This window comes from Cololabis saira, chromosome 8, assembly GCF_033807715.1.
Source record: "Cololabis saira isolate AMF1-May2022 chromosome 8, fColSai1.1, whole genome shotgun sequence".
NCBI classification, from domain to species: domain Eukaryota; kingdom Metazoa; phylum Chordata; class Actinopteri; order Beloniformes; family Belonidae; genus Cololabis; species Cololabis saira.
The window spans coordinates 1,788,789-1,812,235 of NC_084594.1; the positions used below are offsets into that span (position 1 = coordinate 1,788,789).

The 23,447-nt window shown below is 44.9% G+C and overlaps 1 protein-coding gene across 1 annotated transcript in view; it reads left to right on the forward strand.

Moving 5' to 3' along the window:
• The window catches only part of si:dkey-49n23.1 (semaphorin-3D), an 89,212-nt gene that overhangs the window by 10,388 nt on the left and 55,377 nt on the right, over positions 1–23,447 (forward strand). The window contains exon 2 of the mRNA XM_061726573.1: positions 13,511–13,711. Coding sequence (XP_061582557.1) covers positions 13,588–13,711 — 124 coding nt within the window. The 5' untranslated portion in view covers positions 13,511–13,587. The remainder of the gene's footprint in view (positions 1–13,510; positions 13,712–23,447) is intronic.

A 23,447-nucleotide genomic window follows, 5' to 3' on the forward strand; every position in this document is an offset into this window, starting at 1 on the left:
TATACAAAAATACTAAGATACTAAAATACTGTAAAATACTAAAATACTGCATCAGAAGACCTGGACGACCCAGAACTCATCGGACTTTAGAGACCAAGACCACTTTAATCTGCAGGTCCCTAGTGGTCAGTAGAGAACCTGCAGGTCTGGATCTGGACCCTAGTGGTCTGTAGAGGACCTGCAGGTCTGGATCTGGACCCTAGTGGTCTGTAGAGGACCTGCAGGTCTGGATCTGGACCCTAGTGGTCAGTAGAGGACCTGCAGGTCTGGATCTGGACCCTAGTGGTCTGTAGAGGACCTGCAGGTCTGGATCTGGACCCTAGTGGTCTGTAGAGGACCTGCAGGTCTGGATCTGGACCCTAGTGGTCTGTAGAGGACCTGCAGGTCTGGATCTGGACCCTAGTGGTCTGTAGAGGACCTGCAGGTCTGGATCTGGACCATAGTGGTCTGTAGAGGACCTGCAATCAATCTTATTTTATATTTGCTGCAGGATCCGTCATATTTCTGCTGAAGCGGGAACTTTTTAAGACATGCTGCCCCCATGTGGTAATAAATATAATTACTATATAGAGTGTCTTTAACTGTGGAGATGGAGAGATAATCCCACCTTGTCCCCCCAGAGAAGCAGATCTTTGAGTCTCCAGATGCTGAACCTTCCCGTCACCCGTCTCTCTCTAGTAAGTGGTGTTACTACATAGTAGGTGTGTAACGATATTGAGGTCACGATAACGATACGATATTATAGCAGTATTTTTTTAACAACCTTGAATGAGGAACATATGACTGGAAAAAATGTTTTTTATTTGAAAGACACAAAATACTAAACAATGCTGTGTGTTTGCCCTATTGTTACAGTTTGTAATGCTTTATAACTGTTTAAGTTTTAAAGAGAAAGCCAGGCCAAACATTTTCCACAAACTGAACTAAAAGTAAATGTCAGGTTTGTATTATGATCTTCAGTTTCATACAAGTACAAATATTTTGCCACCAACTGAAAAGTTTCTCTCACTTTTTTCTTTTCCAGAAATGTAACAACTAAAATTAAATAAATAAATAAAAGTAATAAATACATACAATTTTACATCATAAAACAGATTGATTCATGCTCACCTTATAAGTGAAAGAGGAGATTTATTTTTGTTAAGGTTATTTTGGTAATTCAGGGTTCATTATTTTATAAATATATTCTTTATATTCTGATGTAAATCAGGGACTATAATGACACTAGTCAGTTTATCTGTAGTGATTAGTCTGTTTTAGATTGGGCGGAGTGATACGCCACAGTACGGCACTAGGTGCTGTGTTGATGTTCTAAAATCCTACACTGTTGAGGGACATTAAAGTACACTGGAACTCAGCAGAAGTTTCCCTGTGTTTATCCTACTCACGGCCCCAAAAAGGTTTAATTTAATAAGGTAAGGCTTAACTCTACACCAGCCTTACATAAGTACAAGTTCAGAGCTCAAAACGGGACTAGTTTCTTCTGAGCGGAGGAAGATTTTTGTCCGCGGGTCGAGGCGCGGTCGTTACTAGTCAACACAATAGATTAATATTAATAACCCAATATCAGATACAGTTTGTCACCTCCACGACACGTATAGTGGCGTTTTTGTATCGCCAAATTTCGTGGCACGGTATATTGTTACACCCCTACTACATAGGGTGGCTTTAAATGAGGGATAAGCTAAAGTTCAAAGGTGCTGGAAAGTCTCCACGGTCCGGCAAATCTCACATCCGAGACAAGTGCACCGTCTTGTTTTTCCACGAGGACGGCTGGAACGGAGAGTCAAGACAAACAAACAGCGTTGTGGGAACCGGTCTGGAAGTCCTGAGGAAACTATCTCTTCACCCCCCCATCCCATAATCACTCCTTCTCCATCCTTCTGCTCAAACACAGTCTGTCTCCGTCTCCCTGGGGGTTTCTGGGAAAAGGATAAAACATGATGTCATGCACTTGAAGAGAGAGACGGGCAGGAAACGAGCCTCAGGTTCGTCTTTCACAACTCTCACGTCCCCAGAGTTCCTCAAACGCTCCGCACCTTCCCCTCAAACACATGTTTAAAACCTGCTGGATGTTTCTAAAAGAAATGTGTTTACGATATCTTTTAACCCAAAAAAGAAGGGGAATCTCACGGAATCTCGGGCTGTTCTCAGAATTAGACTCCCCTTCCTCGGCTAGAATCAGGACTGCGTGGGAAGAAAACCCTCCAAACATCTATAGATGACGGAACCTGGTCAAAATTTGTGAAGAGAGTTCAATCGTTTTCGACGTGTGCACGACACTCACTAGTCCAATTTAAAGTGATACACAGGCTGCACCTTTCAAAGGCAAAATAGTCTAAAATATATCCACAAATTAACCCCATAAGTGACGGATGTAAAACATGAATCCACATGTTTTGGCTCTGAAGTTAAAGGGATATTGGAAGGTGAAGCTCAGCCATCCAACATCCATCCAACATCCATCCATCCATCCATCCATCCATCCATCCATCCATCCATCCATCCATCATCCGTCCATCCATCATCCATCAATCCATCATCTATCCCTCATCCATCCATCCATCCATCCATCATCCATCATCCATCCATCCATCCATCCATCATCCATCCATCCATCATCTATCCCTCATCCATTATCCATCATCCATCATCCATCCATCCATCCATCCATCCATCCATCATTCCGTCCGTCCATCCATCCATCATCCATCCATCCATCCATCATCCATTATCCATCCATCATCCATCCATCCATCCATCCATCCATCCATCCATCCATCCATCCATCCATCCATCCATCCATCCATCCATCCATCCATCCATCCATCCATCATTCCGTCCGGCCGTCCGTCCATCCATCATCCATCCGTCCATCCCGGTCTGATTAAGCCAACCGGACAACATCATCTGCAAACAGCAGAGCTGAAATCCTGCGGTTCCCACACCGGTTCCCTCCGGTTCCTGGGAACGCCCAGAAATCCCGTCCATGAAGATCAGAATCAGAATCAGGTTTATTTGACATCTTAGAAAAACAATGTATTTGACTTCGGATACACCGGCGGCGACACAGATGTTTATTATGCGCCTGTTTTCCAAGGGTAACACTGGGATAGGGGAGGAAAAAAAGGCATCTTCACAAATATCGCATCTTCGCAGTGTCAAGGTGCAAAAAACACCTCAGCATACAAAGCAACAACAACATCACAAGACTTGCATGTTGGTATGGGGGGATCCGAGTGATCGCCGCGGCTTGGTGGCGCTCGAACCCGGAGACTGTGTTAGGGGGACTGATGAGAGGGGGGGCCGGGAAGGCGTTGAGACGAGGGAGGTGTGGTTAGACAAGTGTGTGTGTGTGAGCAGTAAGTCTGTGAACTTTGCCCCAGAGCTGCTCCTCAGCCAATGTCCTTGATGTTATCAGACGGCCCGGTACAGTTCTGATCCAGGTCCACAGATGTCCTGGGAAGGGGAGGGCTAGTGGGGGCAGAGCATCTTGTTTTTCATTCCACCAGGGAGATTGTGACTGGAGCAGCCTGCCAGGCTGCTCTGTCAAGGTCAGGTTATAGAATCAACAATTATATTGAAAAAAACCTGAACAGAACCGAGTCGGGTCGGGTCTGTGTGCAGTTTATATTTCTGCTGATGCTCAGGTGGAGAAATGGAAACGAGCGACTCGAGGAGCCGTTAAAGAAAGAAACCTGTTTACAGTCGGCAGTCAGACGACCTAACGGCGGGTTTGTCCGGTTCTTCCTCCGTCAGGAATTCCTCAGGTTCAGTCTGACCCGGTTGTTCAGCCGTTCAGAGTTAAAGCCTCTAAGAACCACCTGCTGACGCCGGCGGCCGACCGGCGAGGCCTTAGCGCGGCGGAGCGGGAACCTTTCAGCAGCCGGGCCTCGTCTCTGCTTCTCTGGTTCCCCACAGGAACAGAGGAAAAGCCTTTTTCTTCTCGCGTCTTTTCTCTCTTTTCATCCCGGCTGAAATGAAGCGGGGAGACGCCCCGAAGGAAGAGTCCGCGAGTCATTCAGGCCTCGTAATGAGGCGGCTCGGGGACGAGCCCACCGTTACCGTGGTGACGGGGTGGAGGTGTGTGGGTGGAAGCATGAATGAGTCTCTCCTTCTCTCCTTTGTGAGGCGGGAATCACTCGTCTGGTGATGAACGGCCTCGGTTTAACCACAACAAGGTGCATTCTGGGAGGTCTGGAGTTACTTAAAACGCCGTCCATCAGCGCTAACTGCCCCCCCGAGACCCAAGCTAACGCTGCTGCGTTAGTCCACCTGTCAATCAAGGCTGAACCTGGACCTGCAGACCTGGACCTGCAGACCTGGACCTGCAGACCTGGACCTGGTCTCTGAGGTCTGAGGACTAACGCCGGGTCATGATGTTCGATACCAATGTTTTCTTTTCCGATCCGATATCCAGTAAAATTCGGTCTGGTATCGACGATACCGTTTCGATACGATACGTGTAAATACATAAAATGTTCCCCGTAAATCTAAAAAATTGGTTAATTTTAGATAGTTTAATATTAATATACATATGATATATATTTTGTATATTAAGATATTTTAGATTTCTTAATACGAGACATCAGAGTCACTTTTTTAGCTATTTATTTTAATTTATTTCAAAGTCAGAAGTATAATTATATTATATATATACTATATATATATATATATATATATATATATATATATATATATATATATATATATATATATATATATGTATATATATATATGTATATATGTATATACAGTATATGTATATACAGTATATATATAATAATAATAATAATAATAATAATAATAATAATAATAATAATAATAATAATAATAACGGACCAGAACCAGGAGACAGTGATGAGGTCAGGAGACAGAAGCTACATGCTAACATGTTGTTATGATCCTCTGGTTCTTAAATGTCTTAAATCAGCCGTGACGACTCGGGGGGGGGGGGGGGGCAGTAAGACGTGGAGCTACCGACCCCCCCGACCCTCATTAGCTGCCACACACGGCGCTGAAAGGAGCTGCTATTGACTGGTGGTGGGAACCCTGGGGGGGGGGGGGGGGGACACTAGCAGCCCCCCCCCCCCCCCCCGACAGGGACAAAGCTATAAAAGCATGTGGAACTTAAACTTCACCCCCCCCACCGACCCCCCCACGCCCCCATCCGTCCATCTCTCACCCTTCTCCTGTCGTGTTGAATGAAAAGCAGTTTAGTTCCTGCTGACAGCTGTCACTCAGACGAGGGCGACGCCCCCTCAGCCAGATAAAGACCTCCCCCCCAGCTGTCACTCAGACGAGGGCGACGCCCCCTCAGCCAGATAAAGACCCCCGGCATCGAAACCCCCGACATTGTGATGTAGAGTGGTGCGTCATCTGCGTAGTTTTGGTAACTATTCTTATTATTATCTGAGCTGGAGGAAACATGTACATGTTTAATAGGAGTCTTAGGATGGAACCTTGAGGAACTCCACATGTAACTAATGTTGATTCTGATGTAAAGTTACCTGTTGACTCAAATACCCCTTTTCCACCAAAGAAAGAAAAAATAATTTCTGTAGCATCCCCGACTGATGATGGTTGACTCTCAAACTGATGGTTCACGATGTTTTTATTCCTTGGATGTAAATACACTGCAAACACACAGTAAGAGCTATTAAGGAATAAAATTAATTAAGTTCGCTACTCCTCCTACAGATTTCGGAGAACCCAGGCGAATCATATATCAAAACGTGCGGCTCGATCGGGAATAGTGTGCTATGACTTTTGGTGTTGAAATTCCCATTTTTCCCAAAGTTATTCCCAAAAAAACCCATTCAAAGTGGATGGGAAAAAGTAAAAAAAATGCCAAAATTCACCTTTTTTCTGAGTCACCTAGCTTTCTCATACCTGCACGTAGAACTGTCATTGAAACTTTAAAACGGAGGAAAAACTTCTGTTCTCTCTCCAAACCCCAAACCGTTTTTTCCTAAGATGTAAACTTTTCAAGATATGAGCACACAAGCGAGGACTGGAAATCACTTTTTCGTCACATCTAGAGTGCGGGTGTCGGTTGCTAGAGTGGCAGAAACAGTAAAAAAATAACCTGAATTTTTATTTGTAACTCGACTTCACGGCCAAACCGTAAAAAGGAGACAAATCATTTTTTGTCAGAATGTAGACATAGGTGTTGGGATTCATAAAATGTGACTTTGACAGGGGGGGTATGCACAACATTTAAACGAGGGGAGGGGGGGGATTCTTCAAAAGAATCTCACTCTGTCTTCGCACTGAGCTTACTCACTCATTTTAAGGAATATCTGAATAAAAAGAAAGATTGTCAGAATCTGCCGGGTTCTGTGTCTCTCACGATGTTTTTGTTTTTCTGCTACGAGCTACGGTTTGATCACAAATTGGAGTGATTTGAGACCTTGTCAGAAGCCAAAATCTGGGTTTTTCTCACGACTCAAATCTGACCCCTGACCTTTGACCATAGCCGACCCCCAGTCCTGCAGCCTGATGGGCTCTCGGGGAACAGTAAATACACAGTAAATACACAGTAAATAGTAATACCCCCCCAGTAAATACCCCCCACAGTATATACCCCCCAGTAAATACCACAGTAAATACCCCCCAGTAAATACCACAGTAATACCCCCCCAGTAAATACCCCCCCATAGTAAATACCATAGTAAATACCCCACAGTAAATACCCCCCCCCCACAGTAAATACCCCACAGTAAATACCCCCCATAGTAAATACCACAGTAAATACCCCACAGTAAATACCCCCCCCCCACAGTAAATACCCCACAGTAAATACCCCCCATAGTAAATACCACAGTAAATACCCCCCCCCCCCCCTCAGTAAATAAACTTAAAGTAAACTTTTGAATGGTTTGACATAGAGAGTCGTGGGTGGTGTCATCGGACTCGGTATTGAGTCCTTGACCTTTATTGCTGAAAAATGCAGCAATGTACACAAATGGGCAGCAGTTAGAATAAATGGAGTACAGTACATTTTTGTAACCTTCCAGTTGTGAGTTGCGATTGTTTGAGTTCTCTGTTACGAGTCTGACCGTCCAATCAATAGATTGATCGCTGAAAATTAATTGTTTGAAATATATCAAGAATCTCATCATAATGTAGACAGATATGCAGCAGCCCCCCGTGGCACTCTCCAAATTTCTGCGAGGAAATTTTCTAGTTATTATTACTATAGAGAAAATACCACAGTTTTTAACGCAGATCTTGTCATTTCATTTAGTTTTTATCAGCTACAGCTTTAGATCGGGCCGTGAAAATATTGTCAGACATTAAACCAGCGATCTAAGTAAGACTCAGACGCTGCGGTGAGGTCCAACAGAACCGGCTCTGGTTCTGATTGAACACCTGTCCAGGATTCAAGAATGTGGTTCTGGTTCCCGGTGGAGGGTCCGGTGTCGTAACCGGGCCTGGGACCCGGCCGGCGCTGGGAGGAGTCCGGTTCCTCCAGACAGGGTGAAGAGTGCAGATCAATCACAGAAAGAGAACTATGTACAATAACATCGGCTAGTGATGCTGTCCAGAACCGGGGACGCTGTCCAGAACCGGGGACGAAGTCCAGAACTGGGGACGAAGTCCAGAACCGGATCCTGGACGGATCTGAAGCGTAAACAGAACCTTAACGGCCCGGTTTCCAGTGAGGTTGTTTCCTCCTCGGCCTGGAAAAGCTTCTCAAAGCCGTTTCTCATTTCCATGTAATGAGATAAGTGGACCGACCCGGCCCGCAGAGGCCCACGGGAGCCCGGTTCTGGACCCGGAACCGGGACCGAACCACTGAATCAGAGTCGGTCAGTTGAGCAGACAGAGTTTTCATCAGAACCAGAACTTTCCCTCCGTCCTCCGTTGGTCCATCTGATCCTGAAAACAGAACGCTGCAAAAACTCACAATCTTACCAGGAATATTTGTCTTATTTCTCGTTAAAATGTCTAATTTTTAGACAAAAAATCTCATTCCACTTAAAACAAGAGTCATTACCAGAAAAATAACTTATTTGACAATTTTTACCTGTTTCAAATAAATTTTCACTTGAAATAAGTAGAAAAATCTGCCAGTGGAACAAGATTTATCTTCTCATTACAAGCAAAAAAATCTTGTTCCACAGGCAGATTTTTCTACTTATTTCAAGTGAAAATCTACTCGAAACAGGTGAAAATAGTTGTTTTTTCTAGTGATGAGTCTTGTTTTAAGTGGAATGAGATTTTTGACTAAAAATTAGGCATTTTAACTAGAAATAAGACAAATATTCTATTCTATTTGTCTTGTATACAAGATTTTTTTGCTTGTAATGAGAAGATAAATCTTCAAACTGGATCCACGGCTGCCGGGCCTCCTCTAGACCGGTTCTGCTGCTGCCGGTGGACTGGCCCGGTCCACAGAGACCTGAACCGGGTCTGGACCTCTGCGGTCCGGCATCTGGCTTCTCTTTGTTTCAGCACCAGAACCGGGCTTGGAGTCGGTCCAGAACCTTGATGTCGGATTAATGTTGGTGCTGTGAGATTTACTGTCTGCTGCCGCCGGGCCTCCTCTGGGCCGGTTCTGCTGACGCCGGTCTCTCATTGTTTCCACCTGTTCTCCCCCGGACCTCCAGCAGGAGGTTCTGGACCCGGTTTCAGAATCTCTTCAAGTTTTGGGTCAGTTTGTGGTTCGGTTTGTTTGTTGAATCCGGTCCGGTGGAGAGACTCCGTCTGGCCCTGATTCTCTTCTGTAGGTACAGTACGGAACAGTACGTAGTAGGTACTGTACCGTAGTGAACAGTACGTAGTAGGTACTGTAGTACCGTAGTGAACAGTACGTAGTAGGTACTGTAGTACCGTAGTGAACAGTACGTAGTAGGTACTGTAGTACCGTAGTGAACAGTACGTAGTAGGTACTGTAGTACCGTAGTGAACAGTACCTAGTAGGTACTGTACCGTAGTGAACAGTACATAGTGTAGGAACTGTAGTACCGTAGTGAACAGTACGTAGTAGGTACTGTACCGTAGTGAACAGTACGTAGTAGGTACTGTACCGTAGTGAACAGTACGTAGTAGGTACTGTACCGTAGTGAACAGTACGTAGTGTAGGTACTGTAGTACCGTAGTGTAGGTACTGTAGTACCGTAGTGAACAGTACGTAGTAGGTACTGTACCGTAGTGAACAATACGTAGTAGGTACTGTAGTACCGTAGTGAACAGTACGCAGTAGGTACTGTACCGTAGTGAACAGTACGTAGTAGGTACTGTACCGTAGTGAACAGTACGTAGTGTAGGTACTGTAGTACCGTAGTGTAGGTACTGTAGTACCGTAGTGAACAGTACGTAGTAGGTACTGTACCGTAGTGAACAATACGTAGTAGGTACTGTAGTACCGTAGTGAACCCCAACACAAAACTGCATCTGGGAAGATTCTCCTGCATTAATGACTCAATGGAAACTCTTCATGTAAAAGTCCCCACACCTTCTCACATATGGCCATGGGGTGGTTCCTGTCAAGACAAGTGTGTGTACATTTATGAAGTGTGTGTGTGTGTGTGTGTGTGTGTGTGTGTGTGTGTGTGTGTGTGTGTGTGTGTGTGTGTGTGTGTGTGTGTGTGTGTCGGGGGGGCAGCTTTAAATCTTTGGTGCCAACGTCTGACAGATTCCATGATCTATTGAATCTGCTTCCATGTTTCTATTTATCTATTTTATCTCTTGTCTCTTTGCTTTGTTCGGCTCTTTTACTTATTTTTTTCTTTTTCTACACTAATTTTTATGTACTATTCCATTTGAAATAAATAAATTACAATTACAATGACAAGCCCAGGGCGCGGTGAGAGACCCGGTAACGCTGATGTGATCCAGATGTTTGGAGGATGTTTCTGGTTTACTGCTCGGGGCGTCGCCGTGGTTACCGGCATCAGGACCTGCAGCCGGTTCTGGGGGTTTCCAGCGGTTCTGGCCCGGGAGATGAAGATGAGGAAGAGAAGGAAGAAGATGAAGAGGAGGAGGAGGAGGAAGAGGAGGATGCTGGTCTGGACCTGGACATGGACCTGGACTCCTCTGTAGACCAGAGTCTTCCAGAGACACATGAAGACTGTCTGGAACCGGACAGGAATTAGCAGGAGAGACCACGTCTCTCCAGTGTTAGCGTCGCTCCATTGGCTACCTGTAAAATTCAGAATCCAATTTAAAATTTTATTACTTGCATATAAAGCCCAAAACGGCTCAACTCCGCAGTATTTACAAGACCTGATAGTGCCTTATGTTCCTGGCAGAGCTCTCCGTTCTCAGAGTGCAGGTTTACTCGTAGTTCCTAGAGTATCTAAATGTAGATTTGGAGGGCGGGCGTTCTGCTATCAGGCACCATTTCATTTTAGTAAAGCCTATAGTTAGTGTTTAGTAAACCTCAAGCTGGTGTTGGTAAATCTCTAGGTAGTGTAAACTCTAGTGTGTTAGAGCAGGGGTTCTTAACCTTTCTGACCTTGGGGCCCAATTTTTTCAGTACAGAGTGGCCCGGGGCCCATTAAATATAAACACTGTATAGCAGGGGTATTCAACTAAAACTTTAAGAGGTCCATTTAGATATATATATATATATATATATATATATATATATATATATATATATATATATATATATATATATATATATATATATATATATATATATATATATATGTGTGTGTGTGTGTATATTCAAGTAGCCTCATAGTTGTATCAACATCTGCATCTGACTGTTATATTAAAAAAAGTACATATTTGCCAATTAACATGTTTAACTTGAATTAAACATATTTCTTTCTCTTAAAAATAAAGTAGATTTTAGGGTGCGCAGGTGGTCGAGTGGTTAGAGCGCATGCCACATACGCAGTGGACCCCGTTTCGAATCCCGGCCGGGGACTGCATGTCAGTCCCCCTCTCCTTCCGATTGTTTCCTGTCATTGAACTTTTAAATAAAGGCGACTGTGCCGAAAAAATCTTTAAAAAAAATAAAAGTAGATTAATAAATTAATAGATTAGTAGATTAATTGTCTCAACACATTTTTATACTAAATTAATATAAACACATCTTAACAATTTAACAGTTTTGCAGTTTTTCTTTCTTCCCCTCTTATAGCCTAATCTTATGCCCTCACTTTCTGTTGTTCAGTGAGAGAACTGAGCTCTAACTTCTCCTGTCAGAACTTTAAATCTGGGCTGGATGGTGTCAGGTTCTCATATGCATGTAAAGGTGCTCATTGATGAGCCTGAAACGATATTTAGTTTTAATTATGTTCACTGTGGAGAAAGCTGCTTCACAGCTGTATCTGGACCCAAACATGCATGGCAGAATGTTTTAAGATGGTCAGCTTATTTTTCTGTGACTTCAGTTCAGACTTGAGTGGATATGTTTGATGAAAAACTTTGTGTTTTGTTTCAGTGGCGTTTCACTTTCGCACTTTGAACGCCACGGTCTCTGAACGTATGAGACACTGGTTTTGTCCCAGTGGGAAGACTGAACAGGATTAATCTGTCCATTCCGGGTTGCATATTTAAAAATACAGCGAGGACAAAACTTAGTTTGATTTTACTTTAAGTTATTTACATTAATAAGTTGTCAGGACTCAGTGTGTCGGGTTTCATCCGAGCCTGATCAGCTGCAACGGGCACAGCCCGCACCGCAGCTCTCTGGTCGCGCTGCAGCAGTTACTTTCCGATGCTTTTTCGAAAGCCCGAACAGTCCAGTCCAGCAGACACGACAGCCCACGCATCTACATCTACCATCCTTCAGCAGTAACGACGGAGCCCACCGCCCGAGCGGCAGCCTCAGCCGACCTCCCCGGCCGCGGGGACACGTCGGGATAAATGAGCACGCCGCGCTCGCTCGCTCTGGGCGCAGACCCAATTAATCGATCCCTAATCCTGGCGGATCTAAACCTACTCTGTGCAAAATGAAGGATTTTCTCTGTAAAGACACACCATTTATCTTACTATTACACGTACAGCTAGCTGAGTGTCTTATCCTCATTTGGTCGGGAGTTGCTATGCAGTCCCGCGGCCCTCGCGGCCCACACGTACAAAACTGAATTTTTTTTGGCGGCCCACTAGATGGCGCTCGCGGCCCAAGTGTGGGCCGCGGCCCTATGGTTAAGAATCACTGTGTTAGAGTCAGTCTCCCACTATGGGAGTTTTTACCTGCCATTGTTTATGTAATAATTGCTTGGGGGATTATATTTATAATTATATTTATGTTTATGTTCATGTTCTGGATCTCTGGAAAGCATCTAGAGACATCTGTTGTATTAGACGCTATAAAAATAAAATTGAATTGAATTGAATTGAAAAATTGAAACAGGTCATGTGACAGGAAGTGGTCCCAAACCCAGCAGCAGATAAAAGGATCCAGGTTCTGGAAGAACCGAGTCCAGAACTGGTCAAACAGGAAACCAGAACTTGGTAAAATCGACCCAGGACTCAGATCCTCCTGGACCTGGTCTTCCTCCTGGACCTGGACCTGGTCTTCCTCTCCGACGGCAGGAAAACTATTTATTCCCCCGTAGGAAGTTCACAGTCTCAGAGTTTCAGAGTTTCATTCAAACAACCGTTTCCTCCACAAACATGGGAAACGCAGCACAAAGAGACGGCTGCCGAGCAGAACCAGGAGGAACCAGGAGGAACCGGGCTATTTCTAGGTCCCTGGAGGAGGAAATGGACCACCTGACTGCTGCTGCCCCCCCCGAGTCCAGGTCCCACCAGGACCGAGTCCAGGTTCCACCAGGACCGAGTCCAGGTCCCACCAGGACCGGGTCTGGACCAAGTAATGTGTGTTTATATATGTGTGTGTGTGTCAGTTAATGTGTGTTTATATGTGTGTGTGTGTGTGTGTGTGTGTGTGTGTGTGGGTTTGTTTATGTGTGTTTATAACAGACAGACGGCAGACGAAGGAAACATGGCGACAAGTTTATTTAGAAGCTATTGTTAATGTCCGGGTTTCCATATGACACACACACACACACACACACACACACACACACACACACACACACACACACACACACACACACACACACACACATGGCGTCCGGCTAAACCGGCTTCCCTCGAGGCTTCTGTCACATCGGATGTGAAAATGAAAAAATCTGACTCATTCATTAATGAACTCCCTAATAATCTGGTTCTTAGCTGGAACTGAATCCTGAAGGTTCCCGGCCGCCAGAACCGACGACTGAACCGGTTCCCGAGGTCGCCCAGCTCTTGCCGACGGCTTTACCCAGGCGTCCTCGGGCCGGCTAGCCGGCTAGCGGCGTGCTAACGGAGCAGAGGATCATGGGATGCATTCACAGAAAACAAACCCGTCCTCTGGTTGTTTTGGACTCGTGTAGTTTTGGTTTTTGAGTTATTGGACCTCATCTTCCAGAATCTTGTCCTCGTGTTTGATGCCGCGCCGGTTAGCATGTAGCTACTAGCTTTGGTTCCAGTTCTACTAGTCCTTGTTTCAGATTTACTAGTCCTGGTTTATATCTAACTGAACGTTTGTCCTCCTCAGCTGTGTCCAGAACCAGAACCAGGACCAGGACCAGGAGACCAGTGGGACTCGTCCCCCAGTCCCTCCTTGCCCTGAAGATGTGCTTTGCTGCAGTCCTGCTGCTGGTCTGTCTCCTCCCGCCGGCCTCGCTGCAGCCCCAGACCGGGACCTGGACCCAGACCTGGACCCAGACCGGACCCCGGCTGCAGCTCTCGCACTCAGGTGGGAAATACTTCCACCAGCAGGTTCTGCTTCTAAGCACCAGATCTAAGGACCCAGGACCAGGGTCTGGTTCTGGGTCTGGTCCTGGGTCTTTTCTGGGCTCTGGTTTGAGGTCTGGTTTGGGGTTTAGTCCGGGATCTGGCCCTGGGTGTGTGTATCTGAGTGTGTATATGTGTGTGTTTTCCGATGAATCTGAGAGCGATGCCATCTGGAGCTTTAAGCTCCTGGTAGGGTCACCCACCGCGGTAAGGTCAAGGGTCACCCATGGCGGTAAGGTCAAGGGTCACACATGGTGGTACGGTCAAGGGTCACCCATGGCGGTAAGGTCAAGGGTCACCCATGGTGGTAAGGTCAAGGGTCACCCATGGCGGTAAGGTCAAGGGTCACCCATGGCAGGGAGGTCAAGGGTCACCCATGGCAGTAAGGTCAAGGGTCACCCATGGTGGTGAGGTCAAGGGTCACCCATGGCAGTAAGGTCAAGGGTCACCCATGGCGGTAAGGTCAAGGGTGAGGTTCCAGACGAAGAGCGATCTGGAGAAGAATTTCAACGGTGAAAAAGGTGAATGACGGTGGCAGAAAAGCTCCACAACGGCCACAACGGCCACAACGGCGGAAGAATGCTGTAGCAAAGGTTGGCCCCCAATTGTCTTGGTCTACATGCCATTGGACCCTGGCCTTCTCTTTGCCAAGGATAGTGTGGTGGCTGCTTGTGCCATAGTCCCCCCACTCAAAAAGATTCCACGCACAGGCGTTCTCCTGAAGGACCCAACATACCCCCCCGCCTCAAGTCCTATGGCGATCAGGAAATGGTAACGGGAGCAGGACAGTGAAGTCTGGGAGCTCCTAGCCTTGCACTGGCACATAGGCGGTGGGTGCCTGACTCAGTCGCCTTGCTCTCGGACCGAGGCAGAGAGAGCATTTTGGCAGTGGTACCCATGTCTGAGCAGCCCTATCAAGGATCCACTCTGCTCACCCCACACGGGGAAGGGGCTGGAAAAGGTGCCCTAAAAATAGCCTGCCTCCCATAACCTGACTGGAATACCGCGTCCAGTTGGCTCACCTCATAGCGGCCGAAAACAGAAAAGAGAAACAAAAACAATGAACTTTGCTGCCTGGAACGTGAGAACACTTCTCCCCCTCTACGTTTTGAAAAATACCATCATTTCCAGGAACCTGCATAAATAGCTGTTAAGGTGCTATGAGCAGCTAAACCTACAGGGAGCAGTGTAACGAGAAGATAAAGTCATGCTAGCCAATCAGAATCCTGGAAAAAAACATCAACAAATGACACGAGTAACTTCCAGTTACTTCCAAGATGAACCAGAGTCTTTCTTCCGGCTCTCAGCGAAGGCGGACGCTTTTTCTGCTCCTCTCCTTATCAACCTTCCCTGCTTTTGCTTGTCTCGTCTTCAGAGTTCTCTTCTTTTCACTCCTCCAAAATTTACAATTATGGAATTGATCAACTGGTCTCTTAGCACAATTGACCAAATTTTTGCAACAAGAAGACAGGGGGTAAAGGAGCCCTCTTGCCCGGATGGGACTTTTTTTGCTGGATATACAATGGATTCGTACAAATATTGGAAGCCTTTGTGTATGGCAATTCTGTCCGTCGAGGACGTCGAAGTTGCCTTCATATTTGGATTTATGATAGCAGGATTATCCTCATGATTGGAGGTGGGGGTTTCCTGATGTATCGACAAACGCGTAAGTCATCGGCAGCCGTCTCGGCTCTTTCAAAGCTGCCGGACGTGGCAGAAGGATCAAGCAAAGCGATCAACGCTCTGACTTTTACGTTTGGGGATCAGGGCCGCAGGCTGGATGTGATTCTCGAAGTCTTCGAGCTCATTAACAAGATTGATAACAACCTGGAGAAGTTGGGAGCTCAGCTTGGCCGGAATTGATCACAATTCGTCTGATTGGAGTCGCCGCTGATGAACCAGAGACTGAAGGCAGACGGAAAATTACGGAGGCTGCCTGTTTTCAAAATAATTGCTGATTCTATAATCTGCCCTTGACAGAGCGGTCTTAGGCCGATCGCACATGGTCACAATCTTTCTGGTGGAATGTAAACATGGTGACTCTGCCCCCACTAACCCTCCCCTCTCCCACGAACACCTGTGGATCCCTGTCTCAGAACTGTACGAGCCACCTCATAACATCAAGGACATTGGCTGAGAGCAGCTCTGGGCGGGGGTTCATGGACGGACTAATCGCACACACCACCGCACACACACACACACTCACTGATAACCACCCCCGCCCCCCCCATCTTCAATGCCTTCCCTGGCTCCCCTCTTATCAGCCCCCCTGACACGGACGTCGGGTTCGAGCGCCACGCTGCCGCGGCCCTCACGTGGATGAACTGTGCTGGGATCCACCCCCCCCCCCCGACTTGCCCACCCCCCATACCCACAAGCTATGATGTTGTTTCGTTGTGTGTATGTTGCTTTTCTGGGCTGAGGTGATTTTTTGTACCTTGACACTAGGTATTAATACACAGTGTGAAGATCCTTTTTTTTCCCTCCCCCCTCCATCCCAGTGTCATCCTTCCTCTAAAAATGGCGTCCGTATTAATGGTGCCATCGGTCAAATTCTGTCGTCTGATTTATGTCTGACTTGGCAATAAAGCTTTTTCTGATTCTGAAGCTTTTTCTGATTCTGAGAAGTGGAGTTACTTTTAAGTGTGACTTTAGAATATAAAACAGGTAAAATACAAGAAAATATTGACGGTTACAAACTAATTGTAACCACAGGTGTCACTCATGATGCTGGTGACGTTTCTGTCTCATAATGTGACGTTCTGAAGAATAAATGTCAGTTTCCCTCTGTTTACAAGCAAACCTCCACTTTGGCTGGAGTTTTCAGGAATGATGGTTTTTGGAGACTTTGAGCTTCGTTTTCGTGTAAACGAATGGCCAAAACGCATGAAAACACCACAGTTTTTGCTCCGTGTAAACGGGGCCTGAGCCTGACCTCCAGAACATCCTAGATGCTTTTACCAGAGCATACCAACTCCTGGGACTTGATATCTACATCAAGAAAACTCAGATCCTGTACCAACCAGCTCCTGACACCCCCAACCCCCCACAATCTATGTGGGAGACAAAATCTTGGAAAATGTAGATCAATTTGTCTACCTTGGCAGTCTTCTTCTTCCACAAGAACTGTCATTGATGCCGAGATACACCATCGCATAGGGCAGTGGTTCCCAAACTGGGGGGGGCGCGGCGACGTTGGAAGGTAGATTCATTTTTTTTATTTATTTTTTTTAAAGATCATTTATTTCTTTAGGATTTTGCCTTTAATACATATGCGCAGTGAGAGAGAGACAGGAAATAGGAGGAAGAGAGAAGGGGAATGCCATGAAGTAATACCCACTGCACAACTACACAACTTCAGCACCGCTAGCGAAACAATGGATACATTTGTGACAGGACTCTCGGCCAGTAAAAGTAAAGGATGAATCTTCACAGAATGTGTCAAATACCAAAGGAAAGAAATATGACGAGGCATATCTTGCCTTTGGTTTCACCAGTACAACGACGGATGATGAGGAGAGACCACAGTGTGTCGTGTGTTATTATAATAATGTAATAATATTAGCCAGTGACAGTTTGAAGCCGACCAAGTTAAAAAGTCACTTGGAGACAACACATCCTTAGCATAAAGACAAGCCAGTGGATTTTTTCAGAAAAAAGCTCATTAATTGTTGTGAACAACAATTTTTTAGCACATATGTTCAATATATGAAATAAATTGCATTGAGTGTGTGTGTCTGTGTGTGTGTGTGTGTGTGTGTGTGTGTGTGTGTGTGCGTGTGCGTGTGCGTGTGCGCGTGCGCGTGAGCGTGTGCGTGTGTGCGTGTGTGTGTGTGTTACAGTAGCAGCTCTGCGGTTTCTCTCAGCAGTAAAGGAGGATGTTAACGATGTTAACGATGTTAACGAGGGACTGAGCTAACGAGCTTGTAGCTGCAGGACAGAACAAACTATTAACTTTAACAGAGGAAACTCCAGTAAACAAACACGGCTGCCACGGAGCCGTTGAGCCGCACATGTACGACCTTTATTCATCACCACGTGAGACGTGTACAAACAGAAACCCGGGCCATCAGGACCTCCTCCTGAACCCGACCCGGGCGGGGATAAAATAATAAATAAATAAATAAAAATAAGAATAAAAATACAAACAAAAATTTAAATTTAAATAAGAATAAGGATAAAAATAAGAATAAAAATAAAAATAAGAATACAAAAAATAAAAAAAATAAAAATAAGAATAAAAATAAAAATAAAAAATAAGAATAAAAATAAGAATAAAAATATAATCAAAAATTAAAATAAAAACAAAAATAAGAATAAGAATAAAAATAAGAATAAGAATAAGAATACGAATAAAAAAAGAATAAAAATAAAAACAAAAGTAAAAATAAGAATAAGTATAAAAATAAAAATAAAAATAAGAAAAATCTGCATCGTTTCAGTGGAAACTTGAGGCAGCAGTAAAGTTTATCTTCTTCCCTCTCAGTAAAACCGGATCAGTCTTTGTCTGAGCAGAGAAATCCCGTCTCTGGGGGTCGAGGTGACGTCTGGGGACTTTAGAAGTTGTAAACAAGGCTTTTCTTCACTGTTAAACGTTAAAAACTGACGTAAACTAATATTAAACCAAATGAAATAAACCAGAAGCCAAATTGTTGGAGGTGATGAGTCAGAAACGCCGCTCAGAAACGTTCCAGCTGCATGGAAATACTTTCAATTCAGGTTCAGACTTTATTATTCCTTTGGGAGAACCCCTCTGGGAAATCTCCATCTCACTCAGCACTTTCATAGACAAACCAATCACCTATATAAAGATACAAAGATAAAAAATTGAAAATAAAGATAAATATTAAAATTAAAGCAAAAATAAAATCAAAAATAAAAATAAAAACAAAAATAAAAATAAACATAAAAATAAACAAAAATAAACATAAAAATAAAAATAAAAATGAAACAAAAATAATAATAAAAATAAAAACAAAAATAAAATAAAAATAAGAATAAAAATAAAAACAAAAATAAATATAAGAATAAAAATAAGAATAAAAATAAAAACAAGAATAAAAATAAGAATACAAATAAAATCAAAAAGTGCATTGCCATAAAATAGAATTATATGGATGGATAAGAAATAAGTCTCATGTGATATTTTCATTGCTGTTGAAACGCTTCGTTTTTTTAAAACGAGGCGTTTCCGGAGGAGTTTTGACTCGTGTGGAAGATTTCCAACCCAAGCTGACCTGCGACACACACACACACACACACACACACACACACACACACACACACACACACACACACACACACACACACACACCCTCTGTTATCTCTGCACACGCCCAGTGTTGTTGTGACAGCTGCTAGCACGCCGCCGCGGCGCTCCGGCGTTAGCAGATCCTGACGTAGCGGCTTCTGTCAGAGCTGATACCGGGCCGGGAATGTGACCCGTGTGTGTGTGTGTGTGTGTGTGTGTGTGTGTGTGTGTGTGTGTGTGTGTGTGTGTGTGTGTGTGTGTGTGTGTGTGTGTGTGCAGCCTCAGTGTCAGGCTCTGAACCTTGACCTTTGACCCCGGCGTGACCATCATTAGTAGATTTAGGAGAAAAGGAAGCGCAGGGAAGGAAGTGGAGGAGGAAAATGGAGATTAGTTTTCTGAGGAAGGTGAAGAAGTGAAGAAGTGAAGAAGTGAAGAAGAGGGGGGGTTAGCTGAGGTTAGCGGCGCTGTCAGCTAGCGGCGCTGTCAGCTACCTGAGACGAAGCAGAGCGGCTCGGGCGACGTTAATGAGAACCACAGGCCTGGGGTGTGTGTGTGTGTGTGTGTGTGTGTGTGTGTGTGTGTGTGTGTGTGTGTGTGTGTGTGTGTGTGTGTGTGTGTGTGTGTGTGTGTGTGTGTATATATATGTGTCTGTGTGTGTGTGTGTGTGTGTATGTGTGTGTGTGTGTGTGTGTGTGTGTGTGTGTGTGTGTGTGTGTGTATATATATGTGTCTGTGTGTGTGTGTGTGTGTATGTGTGTGTGTGTGTGTGTATATATATGTGTCTGTGTGTGTGTGTGTGTGTGTATGTGTGTGTGTGTGTGTGTGTGTGTGTGTGTGTGTGTGTGTGTGTGTGTGTGTGTATATATATGTGTCTGTGTGTGTGTGTGTGTGTGTATGTGTGTGTGTGTGTGTGTGTGTGTGTGTGTGTGTGTGTGTGTGTGTGTGTATATATATGTGTCTGTGTGTGTGTGTGTGTGTATGTGTGTGTGTGTGTGTGTGTGTGTGTGTGTGTGTGTGTGTGTGTGTGTCTGAGTGTGTGTGTGTGTGTATATATATGTGTCTGTGTGTGTGTGTGTGTGTATGTGTGTGTGTGTGTGTGTGTGTGTGTGTGTGTGTGTGTGTGTGTGTGTGTGTGTGTGTATATATATGTGTCTGTGTGTGTGTGTGTGTGTATGTGTGTGTGTGTGTGTGTGTGTGTGTGTGTGTGTGTGTGTGTGTGTGTGTGTGTATATATATGTGTCTGTGTGTGTGTGTGTGTGTGTGTGTGTGTGTGTGTGTGTGTATATATATGTGTATGTGTGTGTGTGTGTGTGTGTGTGTGTGTGTGTGTGTGTGTGTGTGTATATATATGTGTCTGTGTGTGTGTGTGTGTGTATGTGTGTGTGTGTGTGTGTATATATATGTGTCTGTGTGTGTGTGTGTGTGTGTATGTGTGTGTGTGTGTGTGTGTGTGTGTGTGTGTGTGTGTGTGTGTGTGTGTGTGTGTGTATATATATGTGTCTGTGTGTGTGTGTGTGTGTGTATGTGTGTGTGTGTGTGTGTGTGTGTGTGTGTGTGTGTGTGTGTGTGTGTGTATATATATGTGTCTGTGTGTGTGTGTGTGTGTATGTGTGTGTGTGTGTGTGTGTGTGTGTGTGTGTGTGTGTGTGTGTGTGTCTGAGTGTGTGTGTGTGTGTATATATATGTGTCTGTGTGTGTGTGTGTGTGTATGTGTGTGTGTGTGTGTGTGTGTGTGTGTGTGTGTGTGTGTGTGTGTGTGTATATATATGTGTCTGTGTGTGTGTGTGTGTGTATGTGTGTGTGTGTGTGTGTGTGTGTGTGTGTGTGTGTGTGTGTGTGTGTATATATATGTGTCTGTGTGTGTGTGTGTGTGTATGTGTGTGTGTGTGTATGTGTGTGTGTGTGTGTGTGTGTGTGTGTGTGTGTGTGTGTGTGTGTGTGTGTGTGTCTGAGTGTGTGTGTGTGTGTGTGTCTGAAGCTGCAGAGACAAGTCTGTTGACTTTGTCACAATCAACGACCTCTTCAGACAAAAATGTCCCACATTTGTTCCAGAAACACGTCGGATCGACCGCCGGTGTTGAAATGGATCATGTGTGTGTGTGTGTGTGTGTGTGTGTGTGTGTGTGTGTGTGTGTGTGTGTGTGATTAATGCTTTCATGAATCAGTTCTTAGTGTCACAACACCAACCAGCTGACAGCAGCAGCGCTGTGATTGGTCGGTGTCGGTGTCGGCAGTCGTCATGTTTCCATGACGACTGCCCTGAAGAGCTGAGAAGAACCACGAACGTTTCATCTGGATGGAGAGTTGGTTCATTATGTCAACTGACTAGGTTCCATGCAGTCAAAATTCAGGTTAAGGTCATGTAGCAGTGTGAGTGCCACGGGGGCCCGACCGACAGGATGGAGAGACATAGAGTTTCGTGCAGACCCTTTTATTTACCCAAATCACACGCGTGCACAAGCACCTTCACCTTCACCTGCTGTGCAGCTATGCCTTATGAAGGCTGGCAGGGTGGAGAGGCTGATTGGGCCCACCTGTGCCCTAATCAGCCTGAGTGGCTGCAGCTCCTCCACCCTGCCACAGGCCAATATTCCGGTTACTGAAACATTGGTAATAATGTGTTTCCATGCGTGAGCAAACAGGGTTATCCCTGTAAACATGGTGATTAATCATTTATCTGGATCAAACCAGCGACGCACGGAGAACGTCATGACACAATTCCCGTCATTTCCACTTCTTCTTCCTGTATCCAAATTCAAAACAAATGCTGCTTCGCGCAACTTTTCTCTCTCCTTCTTGTAAATCTTCTGAAAAAGCTGAAAATCCGGATTCACACGAGCTCTCCAGTGGCACTGCACGACTCTGTAATGGAAGTCACCGCAGGGGCTCAGGAACATCCCTGGAAATCACTGTCCAAGAACAAAGTTCAGTCTGCCTTCAGCGAATGCAGGTTAAAGCTCTTTCATGCAAAAAAGAAGCCATATGTGAGAATGACCCAGAAACACTGCCATCGTCTCTGGACCAAAACTCATTTAAAATGGAATGGGGTGAAGCTGAAAACTGTCCCATGGTCAGATGAATCAAAATCTGAATCAAGCATCCATGGACATACTGTATCCATATCCTGGAACATATAAACAGGTTTCAGATCAACGTACTCCCATCCAGACAAGGTTTGTTTTTTCAGTGAGACAATGACTACGAAAATTGGGGTTATTGCTAATATTCCGGTTACTGAAACATTGGGAATATTCAGTTTATATGGTGATTAATCATTCAGGATATCTGGATCAAACCAGCGAAGCACGGAGAACGTCATGACGCAATTACCGTCATTTCTGCTTCTTCTTCCTGTATCCAAATTCAAAACAAATGCTGCTTCAACTTTTCTCTCTCCTTCTTGTAAATCTTCTATCCCGGTACTTTCTACCGTCTACAAATGCAGAAATGTTCATATCCTTCATTACATTTATGAAGTGATTAGTCTCCTCCTGGTCTTGTGTTTCTCCGTGTTTAGAAGAACTTCCTGGACTCAAAAGACCAGGATTCCTTGTGAACAGAGCATGAGCAGAAAACAGATTCCTGTTCCGTTTGATCGGAATATTCTGTTTGGTGTTTACATGACCCAATATTCAGGTTTAAAAGGAGTAACCCAGGGCTCATATTGGGGTTTTTAAAAACCCCAATATGAGCAAATTCTGGTTATTCAAAGGGGTTATTGGTGTTTACATGGACGTGTAACCGGGTTATTGATCATATTCAGGTTTTAAAAGGGTTATTGATGCATGTAAACTCAGTCACTGTTTGTTCCTACTGGATCTGGACCCTAGTGGTCTGTAGAGGACCTGCAGGTCTGGATCTGGACCCTAGTGGTCTGTAGAGGACCTGCAGGTCTAGATCTGGACTCTAGTGGTCTGTAGAGGACCTGCAGGTCTGGATCTGGACCCTAGTGGTCTGTAGAGGACCTGCAGGTCTGGATCTGGACCCTAGTGGTCTGTAGAGGACCTGCAGGTCTGGATCTGGACCCTAGTGGTCTGTAGAGGACCTGCAGGTCTGGATCTGGACCCTAGTGGTCTGTAGAGGACCTGCAGGTCTGGATCTGGACCCTAGTGGTCTGTAGAGGACCTGCAGGTCTGGATCTGGACCCTAGTGGTCTGTAGAGGACCTGCACGAAAGAGGCTCCTCAGAAACGTGTCGTGACATCACAGGGGGTTTTCCAGTTCTTTTTCTGCGTCTTTAACTGATCCAAACAAACACAGATAAACATGTCAGTAGTGAGAAGTTTCTGGAGAATTCAGAGCATCATCAGACTGACGGTTAAGTTCCCTTCGCAGCTTTAACCCTTTACACGGCCGTCAATAAAATACAAGTAAATAAATAAACATTTCAACTCCAGAAGGTTATTGGAGAATATTAAAGGAGTTTTAGTAACTTTGTCACTGTTGTT